Source organism: Hemibagrus wyckioides, linkage group LG09, assembly GCF_019097595.1.
Source record: "Hemibagrus wyckioides isolate EC202008001 linkage group LG09, SWU_Hwy_1.0, whole genome shotgun sequence".
NCBI classification, from domain to species: domain Eukaryota; kingdom Metazoa; phylum Chordata; class Actinopteri; order Siluriformes; family Bagridae; genus Hemibagrus; species Hemibagrus wyckioides.
This window is the reverse complement of record NC_080718.1, coordinates 7230506-7240505: the sequence shown is the minus strand read 5'-3', so window position 1 is coordinate 7240505 and position 10000 is coordinate 7230506. Positions and strand designations below refer to the sequence as shown.

At 46.1% G+C, this 10000-nt stretch overlaps 1 protein-coding gene across 4 annotated transcripts in view; it reads left to right on the top strand.

Moving 5' to 3' along the window:
• cnsta (consortin, connexin sorting protein a) overlaps positions 1–10000 on the top strand; it is a 29180-nt gene that overhangs the window by 16033 nt on the left and 3147 nt on the right. For 3 of the 4 annotated variants that reach the window (XM_058399311.1, XM_058399308.1, XM_058399310.1), the window contains exons 2-11: positions 1–93; positions 585–715; positions 1071–1101; positions 6632–6718; positions 6835–6940; positions 7240–7261; positions 7952–8033; positions 8423–8976; positions 9759–9894; positions 9968–10000. The exon at positions 1–93 is cut by the window's left edge and continues 244 nt beyond it; the exon at positions 9968–10000 is cut by the window's right edge. In XM_058399311.1, the coding sequence (XP_058255294.1) occupies positions 1–93; positions 585–715; positions 1071–1101; positions 6632–6718; positions 6835–6940; positions 7240–7261; positions 7952–8033; positions 8423–8976; positions 9759–9894; positions 9968–10000 (1275 nt within the window). The remainder of the gene's footprint in view (positions 94–584; positions 716–1070; positions 1102–6631; positions 6719–6834; positions 6941–7239; positions 7262–7951; positions 8034–8422; positions 8977–9758; positions 9895–9967) is intronic. The other variant, XM_058399312.1, reaches the window with a different exon arrangement.

The following is a 10000-nucleotide window of genomic DNA, read 5'->3' as shown; positions in this document are numbered from 1 at the left end:
AGGAGGAAGAAGATGAGGAAATGGAGAGCACCAGTGGAGCCTGTTCTCCTGAACTGATACGAGATTCATCATCGCTGAGCTGCAGTCCCTCAGGTACACACACACACACACACACACAGGTGAGTAATCCTCTCCACTAATGATGCAGCTCAGTGTTAAATCCTCTTTACACACACACACACACACACACACACACACACCTCTCACTTTCACTGAAGCACTTTTCATTTTGTTTTGTATTTTAAGGAGAGTAAGAAGTCCTGACTACAGGAAGCTTTCACTCTCTTTATAAACTCTATGCTCCAGTCTCTGAGGTGTTTGAGGTGTTTGAGGTGTTTATAGGAGTATAAAGTCTTATAGTAAGTGTTTATTGTGAACATTCTGAGTCTGTGAGAATAAAACAGAGTAAATGTTCCCTCTTTACTTCACTGAATACATCTGGCTTTTATTCCACTTCACTGACATTGTCTGATTATAGTTTCATTAGACGTCCTTTAAATGTGCCAACTTAAACCCTGCCGTGTGTGTGTGTGTGTGTGTGTGTGTGTGTGTGTGTGTGTGTGTGTGTGTGTGTGTGTGTGAAGGTCCTCTGAGTCCTGAGGAAATCCCAGTTGGTGTTTTTTCTCCTCGTGATCTCAGCCACTGTATCTCTGAGTCTCTGAGTGTGTTAGAGGAGCGAGGAGACGACGCTGCACTGCCACTCCGCCTCCATCAGGTCTCCCTCCATCCACACCTCCCTCTCTCATTCCTCCATCCTTCCCTCCCTCTCTCATCCCTCCCTCCTCCCCTCCCTCTCTCATCCCTCCATCCACACTTCCTTCTCTAATCTGTCCATCCTGCTCTCCTTCTCTAATCCTGCCATCCTCCCCTCCCTCTTTCATCTGTCCATCCTCCAATCCTTCTCTTATCTGTTCATCCTCCCCTCCTTCTCTAATCCCTCCACCCCTCCAACGCTTTTCTCTAATGTTTGGTGTGTAATGTGTGAACAGTACACAGTGTAAGTGTTTAGATGTTTCCTCAGTAAATCTCTGTGTGTGTGTGTGTGTGTGTGTGTGTGTGTGTTATTGCAGATTGCTGAGTGTCTGGTGCAAGATGAAGACTGTATCCTTCCTCCATCACGCTCTTAATCCTGCTCTATTACACATTTATACATGAATTATTAACATCTTTATGATCAGATTTTAATCCTGCAGTCAGATTTCTTTTTCAATTTCTTTATCTAAAATTAACAATACATTATTAAAGTATTAATTATTAAAGTCTAAAACATTTCTAATGACAGGAAAATTCAGTTCTGTAATATTTACCCCATGCAACAGTGGTGTATAGTGAAGCTTCGTGCTTTATCATAGTGTAGTGTGATGCTGGTGTGGAGTGTAGCAGTGTGTAGTGGAGTGTAGCAGTGTGTAGTGGAGTGTAGCAGTGTGTAGTGGAGTGTAGCAGTGTGTAGTTGTGTGTAGCAGTGTGTAGTGGTGTCCAGCAGTGTGTAGTGGTGTGTAGCAGTGTGTAGTAGTGTACAGCAGTGTGTAGTGGAGTGTAGCAGTGTGTAGTGGAGTGTAGCAGTGTGTAGTTGTGTACAGCAGTGTGTAGTGGAGTGTAGCAGTGTGTAGTGGAGTGTAGCAGTGTGTAGTTGTGTACAGCAGTGTGTAGTGGAGTGTAGCAGTGTGTAGTTGTGTACAGCAGTGTGTAGTGGAGTGTAGCAGTGTGTAGTTGTGTACAGCAGTGTGTAGTGGTGTGTAGCAGTGTGTAGTGGAGTGTAGCAGTGTGTAGTGGTGTCCAGCAGTGTGTAGTGGTGTCCAGTAGTGTGTAGTGGAGTGTAGCAGTGTGTAGTGGAGTGTAGCAGTGTGTAGTTGTGTGTAGTTGTGTGCAGCGGTGTGTAACAGTGTGTAGTGGTGTCCAGCAGTGTGTAGTTGTTTGTAGCAGTGTGTAGTTGTGTGTAGTTGTGTGCAGCAGAGTGTAACAGTGTGTAGTGGTGTGTAACAGTGTGTAGTGGTGTGTAGTAGTGTACAGCAGTGTGTAGTGGAGTGTAGCAGTGTGTAGTTGTGTACAGCAGTGTGTAGTGGAGTGTAGCAGTGTGTAGTTGTGTACAGCAGTGTGTAGTGGAGTGTAGCAGTGTGTAGTGGAGTGTAGCAGTGTGTAGTGGTGTACAGCAGTGTGTAGTGGAGTGTAGCAGTGTGTAGTGGAGTGTAGTTGTGTGCAGCAGAGTGTAACAGTGTGTAGTGGTGTGTAACAGTGTGTAGTGGTGTGTAACAGTGTGTAGTGGAGTGTAGCAGTGTGTAGTGGAGTGTAGCAGTGTGTAGTTGTGTGCAGCAGAGTGTAACAGTGTGTAGTGGAGTGTAGCAGTGTGTAGTGGAGTGTAGCAGTGTGTAGTGATGTGTAGCGGTGTGTAGTGGTGTGTAGCAGTGTGTAGTGGTGTGTAGCAGTGTGTAGTGGTGTGTAGCAGTGTGTAGCAGTGTGTAGTGATGTGTAGCGGTGTGTAGTGGTGTGTAGCAGTGTGTAGTGGTGTGTAGCAGTGTGTAGTGGTGTGTAGCAGTGTGTAGCAGTGTGTAGCGGTGTGTAGTGGTGTGTAGCAGTGTGTAGTGGTGTGTAGCAGTGTGTAGTGGTGTGTAGCGGTGTGTAGCGGTGTGTAGTGGTGTGTAGCGGTGTGTAGCGGTGTGTAGCAGTGTGTAGCGCTGTGTAGCAGTGTGTAGTGGTGTGTAGTGGTGTGTAGCAGTGTGTAGTGGTGTGTAGCAGTGTGTAGTGGTGTGTAGTGATGTGTAGTGGTGTGTAGTGGTGTGTAGCGGTGTGTAGTGCTGTGTAACAGTGTGTAGTGATGTGTAGCAGTGTGTAGTGGTGTGTAGCAGTGTGTAGTGGTGTGTAGCGGTGTGTAGTGGTGTGTAGCAGTGTGTAGCGGTGTGTAGTGGTGTGTAGTGATGTGTAGTGGTGTGTAGCGGTGTGTAGCGGTGTGTAGTGGTGTGTAGTGGTGTGTAGTGCTGGGTAGCAGTGTGTAGTGATGTGTAGTGGTGTGTAGTGGTGTGTAGCAGTGTGTAGTGGTGTGTAGCGGTGTGTAGTGGTGTGTAGCAGTGTGTAGTGGTGTGTAGTGGTGTGTAGCAGTGTGTAGCAGTGTGTAGTGGTGTGTAGCAGTGTGTAGTGGTGTGTAGTGGTGTGTAGTGGTGTGTAGCAGTGTGTAGTGGTGTGTAGCAGTGTGTAGCAGTGTGTAGTGATGTGTAGTGGTGTGTAGTGGTGTGTAGCAGTGTGTAGCAGTGTGTAGTGGTGTGTAGTGGTGTGTAGTGGTGTGTAGTGGTGTTTAGCTGTGTGTAGCAGTGTGTAGCAGTGTGTAGTGGTGTGTAGCAGTGTGTAGTGGTGTGTAGTGGTGTGTAGCAGTGTGTAGTGGTGTATAGCAGTGTGTAGTGGAGTGTAACAGTGTGTAGTGGAGTGTAGCAGTGTGTAGTTGTTTGTAGAGCAGTGTGTAGTGGTGTACAGCAGTGTGTAGTGGTGTACAGCAGTGTGTAGTGGAGTGTAGCAGTGTGTAGTGGAGTGTAGCAGTGTGTAGTGGAGTGTAGCAGTGTGTAGTGGAGTGTAGTGGAGTGTAGCAGTGTGTAGTGGAGTGTAGTTGTGTGCAGCAGTGTGTAGTGGTGTATAGCAGTGTGTAGTGGTGTGCAGCAGTGTGTAGTGGTGTGCAGCAGTGTGTAGTGGTGTGCAGCAGTGTGTAGTGGTGTATAGCAGTGTGTAGTGGTGTACAGCAGTGTGTAGTGGTGTACAGCAGTGTGTAGTGGAGTGTAGCAGTGTGTAGTGGAGTGTAGCAGTGTGTAGTGGAGTGTAGTTGTGTGTAGCAGTGTGTAGTGGAGTGTAGCAGTGTGTAGTGGAGTGTAGCAGTGTGTAGTGGAGTGTAGCAGTGTGTAGTGGAGTGTAGCAGTGTGTAGTGGAGTGTAGTTGTGTGTAGCAGTGTGTAGCGGTGTGTAGTGGTGTGTAGCAGTGTGTAGCGGTGTGTAGTGGTGTGTAGTGATGTGTAGTGGTGTGTAGCGGTGTGTAGTGGTGTGTAGCGGTGTGTAGCAGTGTGTAGCGGTGTGTAGCAGTGTGTAGTGGTGTGTAGTGATGTGTAGTGGTGTGTAGCAGTGTGTAGTGGTGTGTAGTGATGTGTAGTGGTGTGTAGTGGTGTGTAGTGGTGTGTAGTGGTGTGTAGTGGTGTGTAGCGGTGTGTAGTGGTGTGTAGCAGTGTGTAGTGGTGTGTAGCAGTGTGTAGTGGTGTGTAGTGGTGTGTAGTGGTGTGTAGCAGTGTGTAGCAGTGTGTAGCAGTGTGTAGTGGTGTGTAGCAGTGTGTAGCAGTGTGTAGTGGTGTGTAGCAGTGTGTAGTGGTGTGTAGCAGTGTGTAGCGGTGTGTAGTGGTGTGTAGTGGTGTGTAGCAGTGTGTAGTGGTGTGTAGCAGTGTGTAGTGGTGTGTAGCGGTGTGTAGTGGTGTGTAGCAGTGTGTAGTGGTGTGTAGCGGTGTGTAGTGGTGTGTAGTGATGTGTAGTGGTGTGTAGCGGTGTGTAGTGGTGTGTAGTGGTGTGTAGTGCTGTGTAACAGTGTGTAGTGATGTGTAGCAGTGTGTAGTGGTGTGTAGCAGTGTGTAGTGGTGTGTAGTGGTGTGTAGTGGTGTGTAGCAGTGTGTAGCGGTGTGTAGTGGAGTGTAGCAGTGTGTAGTTGAGTGTAGCAGTGTGTAGTTGTGTACAGCAGTGTGTAGTTGTGTACAGCAGTGTGTAGTGGAGTGTAGCAGTGTGTAGTGGTGTACAGCAGTGTGTAGTGGAGTGTAGCAGTGTGTAGTTGAGTGTAGCAGTGTGTAGTTGTGTACAGCAGTGTGTAGTTGTGTACAGCAGTGTGTAGTGGAGTGTAGCAGTGTGTAGTGGTGTGTAGCAGTGTGTAGTGGTGTGTAGCAGTGTGTAGTTGTGTGTAGCAGTGTGTAGTGGTGTCCAGCAGTGTGTAGTGGAGTGTAGCAGTGTGTAGTGGAGTGTAGCAGTGTGTAGTGGAGTGTAGCAGTGTGTAGTTGTGTGTAGTGGTGTGTAGTGGAGTGCAGCAGTGTGTAGTGGAGTGCAGCAGTGTGTAGTGGAGTGTAGCAGTGTGTAGTTGTGTACAGCAGTGTGTAGTTGTGTGTTGTGGTGTACAGCAGTGTGTAGTGGAGTGTAGTTGTGTGTAGTGGTGTACAGCAGTGTGTAGTGGAGTGTAGCAGTGTGTAGTGGTGTACAGCAGTGTGTAGTGGAGTGTAGTTGTGTGTTGTGGTGTACAGCAGTGTGTAGTGGAGTGTAGTTGTGTGTAGTGGTGTGCAGCAGTGTGTAGTGGTGTACAGCAGAGTGTAGCAGTGTGTAGTGGAGTGTAGCAGTGTGTAGTGGTGTACAGCAGTGTGTAGTGGAGTGTAGCAGTGTGTAGTTGTGTATAGCAGTGTGTAGTGGTGTACAACATTGTGTAGTTGTGTGTAGTGGTGTACAGCAGTGTGTAGTGGAGTGTAGCAGTGTGTAGTGGAGTGTAGCAGTGTGTAGTGGAGTGTAGCAGTGTGTAGTTGTGTATAGCAGTGTGTAGTGGTGTACAACATTGTGTAGTTGTGTGTAGTGGTGTGTAGTGGTGTGTAGTGGTGTGTAGCAGTGTGTAGTGGTGTGTAGCAGTGTGTAGTGGTGTGTAGTGGTGTGTAGTGGTGTGTAGCAGTGTGTAGTGGTGTGTAGTGGTGTGTAGCAGTGTGTAGTGGTGTGTAGTGGTGTGTAGTGGTGTGTAGCAGTGTGTAGTGGTGTGTAGCAGTGTGTAGCAGTGTGTAGCAGTGTGTAGTGGTGTGTAGCAGTGTGTAGCAGTGTGTAGTGGTGTGTAGCAGTGTGTAGCGGTGTGTAGTGGTGTGTAGTGGAGTGTAGCAGTGTGTAGTGGTGTACAGCAGTGTGTAGTGGTGTACAGCAGTGTGTAGTGGTGTGTAGCAGTGTGTAGTGGTGTGTAGCAGTGTGTAGTGGAGTGTAGCAGTGTGTAGTTGTGTGTAGCAGTGTGTAGTTGTGTGTAGCAGTGTGTAGTGGTGTGTAGTGGTGTGTAGTGGTGTGTAGTGGTGTGTAGCAGTGTGTAGTGGTGTGTAGTGGTGTGTAGCAGTGTGTAGCAGTGTGTAGTGGTGTGTAGCAGTGTGTAGCGGTGTGTAGTGGTGTGTAGCAGTGTGTAGTGGTGTGTAGCAGTGTGTAGTGATGTGTAGTGGTGTGTAGTGGTGTGTAGCAGTGTGTAGCAGTGTGTAGCGGTGTGTAGTGGTGTGTAGCAGTGTGTAGTGGAGTGTAGCAGTGTGTAGTGGAGTACAGCAGTGTGTAGTGGTGTACAGCAGTGTGTAGTGGAGTACAGCAGTGTGTAGTGGTGTACAGCAGTGTGTAGTGGAGTGTAGCAGTGTGTAGTGGAGTGTAGCAGTGTGTAGTGGAGTGTAGCAGTGTGTAGTGGAGTGTAGCAGTGTGTAGTGGAGTGTAGCAGTGTGTAGTAGTGTACAGCAGTGTGTAGTAGTGTACAGCAGTGTGTAGTGGTGTACAGCAGTGTGTAGTGGAGTGTAGCAGTGTGTAGTAGTGTACAGCAGTGTGTAGTAGTGTACAGCAGTGTGTAGTGGTGTACAGCAGTGTGTAGTGGAGTGTAGCAGTGTGTAGTTGTGTATCTTTAACCATGTTGTGTGTAGATGAGAGAGCCATGCACTTCCTCCAGCTGGAGAGACTGTACCATGAGAGAGTTCTCTCTAACATCGCCAACCTGCAGGAGGCATGGGGTAACTAACACACACACACATATACACACACATCTTCAAAGATACACACACACACCTTCATTCATTAAAGCTTTTTAAATGTATTTTTTCTTCCGAACTTTATCTCTCTCTCTCAGTGAGCAGGTGGAGATGCAGCAGGTCTGTAGGTAACTCTCTTCCTCACTGTGATCTGAATTCAGAACATCTGGACAAACTGAAGCACATCTGCATGACTCACAGACAGTGAGTATACACACATACAGGATTACAAACAGAGTAATGTATGTGAAGTTGTGTGAGTTGTATCAGTGTGTATAGTATTAGTTTGTGTGTGTGTTTGTGTGCTATCTGAGCTGTGTACTAGAGTTTCAGTACCGAGGGAAATGTGCATTGCTAATATTAGACACACACACACACACACACACACACACACACACACACAGGAGCTTACGGCATTTACAGTATAGCAAATAATTTAAACGAGGTTTATATTTTACAAAAGTTTCTAAAGGGACTGTTTTATGTCATTTCCTGTTTTGCAGACCGTCATGGAGCTCCAACACGGTGAGTGTGTGTGTGTGTCCTGTAAACACACACAGAAAAAAGACACAATATATTTTATTGAAATGTGTATGTGGTGTACAGTGTGTGTGTGTGTGATATTTTATTGAAATGTGTGTGTGGTGTACAGTGTGTGTGTGTGTGTGTGTGTGTGTGATATTTTATTGAAATGTGTGTGTGGTGTACAGTGTGTGTGTGTGATATTTTATTGAAATGTGTGTGTGGTGTACAGTGTGTGTGTGTGATATTTTATTGAAATGTGTGTGTGGTGTACAGTGCCTGTCACAGTAAAGTATTAAATTGTGTTAAAGCTATTATTTAAAACCTGCTTCATGTTTGTCAGAGTGTGATGTCTCAGTGTAACTTCAGTGTATTTCATATTTTAATTTTTTATTTGTTTTATCAGCTATAATTCTAACAAGCTAGTAAGGTGTGTATGTTGTAGTCAGCAGTACACACAGTAACAATGTGTTTCTGATTCGTCCAACAGTCGACCAATCAGCAGCTTCACACTCGCATTTTAATTACAGCACATTCACACACACACACATACACACACACACACCTAGAGCATGAATAATGCGTTATTATTATTATTGTTCTTAGTAATAGTATTATAATGCACACTGAAATCCACCTTTGCTGTGTGTGTGTGTGTGTGTGTGTGTGTGTGTGTGTGTGTGTGCTGTTCAGTGTGATCTGGTACACAGGATCAGTGTGAACGGTGAGAGCTGTGTAGAGAAGAACATCACGTCAGAATCTCCATGCAGCGACAGTGAGTTTTACACACACACACACACACGCTCACACACACACACATATATGGTAATGTTGTAATGTCCTGCTATGCATAATATGCTGTTTTTGTGTGTGTGTGTGTGTGTGTGTGTGTTACTTGAACATCACATGGCTCGGCATTGGGTTGCATGACCTCATTTTACTTTCTCTCTCTCTCTCTCTCTCTCTCTCTGTCTCTCTGTCTCTCACACACACACTCAGATTAGTTGTCATGTATTACTAACAGAAGCAAAATTATTGGCATTTCCATTAAAAAATGAGCAGAAATGAATCTTTACATTGAGAAATATCTTGATTGTTTTATTGCACTAAAATATTTTTTCTTTATTGCTGTTTATGTTTAAAATAATTGGTTCTCTGTGTCAGAGTCGGGGATGTTGAAGCAGGATGATGTTTCTCCCAGGGAGGGTGACCCTGACTGTTTGGCCCAACAGAGGCAGCCTACAAATCTGTGTGACTCCGCCTCTAGTCCACCCACTTCCTCTCCCCAAACCACACCCACCTTAGTAATGACAGAAAGCTTGACTGCAAACATCAGAGAGAAAGTGGAGAAACAGAGCGAGAGAGAAGAAAAGAGTGAAGGAGAGGAAGAACAAGAGATGGAGAGGACACCTCAAGAAGTTGGAAAGAAAGCAGAGCCTGGAGGAATTGGAAAGGAGGCGGAGCCTGGAGGAGGCAGGGTGGAGGTGGAGCCCGAAAGAGGTGGGATAGAGGCGGAACCTGTAGAATCTGACCCAAAGAAAGAAGAGATGATAAATGAAGGAGTGGAAAAAGTGTCTCACACTGAACTGGATAAAGGAGCAGAGGAACAGGAAGAGGAAGTAAATGAAACTGTGGAAGCTCTGGAGCTCGAGGAGGAGCTTCAGAGGCCAGAGGATGCCATGTTGGATTTACTCGCCAAACGCATCCAGGTGGAGGAGGTGAGAAAATACACAATATACACAACACACAGACACACACACATTTCCTCTGCAGTGTGTGATGTCACTGTGATGTCATCTGGCTGAATGAGTGCACTGTGAGTGAGATGCAGATTTCTCCTGAGCTTCTACTGAGACAATGAAGTCTTTCAGAGGAACAGGTCACATGGTCCACGCTGTCGCTTGCTGAAACACTAAACACGTGACGCAGTGCAGAATAAAACCCCAGCATGCGACAGAGAACTTACTGTTGTTGTTATTATTATTATTAATAATAACGTTTTGTTTATTGTCCCAAACTGGACATTTAATTTAATTTTTAAAAAAAGAAAAGATGGTAAGTCTGAGTTTAATCATAAATTTCACTTATTCTGATCAGTGCCCTGAAATACCCCGTCCCTGTGGTACAGAGTGGTGTAACAGTGTGTCCAGTCGTCAGCTCCATGTGGGGATATTGTGTCTCACTCAGAGAAGCGATAGAATCATCACAGTTCTGTCAGAGCACTCAGACTGACCACCATCACACTGTGGACTTCTCCAGAGGCAGATCTGATCTTTATGATCGTAATGGAGCTCTACTGGGTGTGGAGGAAGTGTGTGTGTGTGGGGGGGGTAATAAAGGTAACTGGAGGTAATGACTGAGTGACAGTAAAGACATGATATAGATGTGTGTGTGTGTGAAATTTCTTTGGTTGTGTGTTGAAATTCTGACAGTTTGTTGTACACTATCTCTCTCTTTTTTTCTCTCTATCTCTCTCTCTCTCTCTCTCTCTCGTCCTCAGATCACGCCTGCCTCAGGCCTTGTCTCCATCCTGAAGAGAAGAGTTTGTGATGGAGGGGACGACATTTCCTCCACCAACAAACCACCCACTAAACGTAGAGTCCGCTTCCACGTTCCTGAGGATGGCTTGGATCAAGGTACACACACACACACACACACACACACACAGAGTTGTATGAGTCTCATTCTGTCTGTCTCTTCAATATGCAGATGAGGTAGGCGGAGACTCCTGGCTCCTCCTGC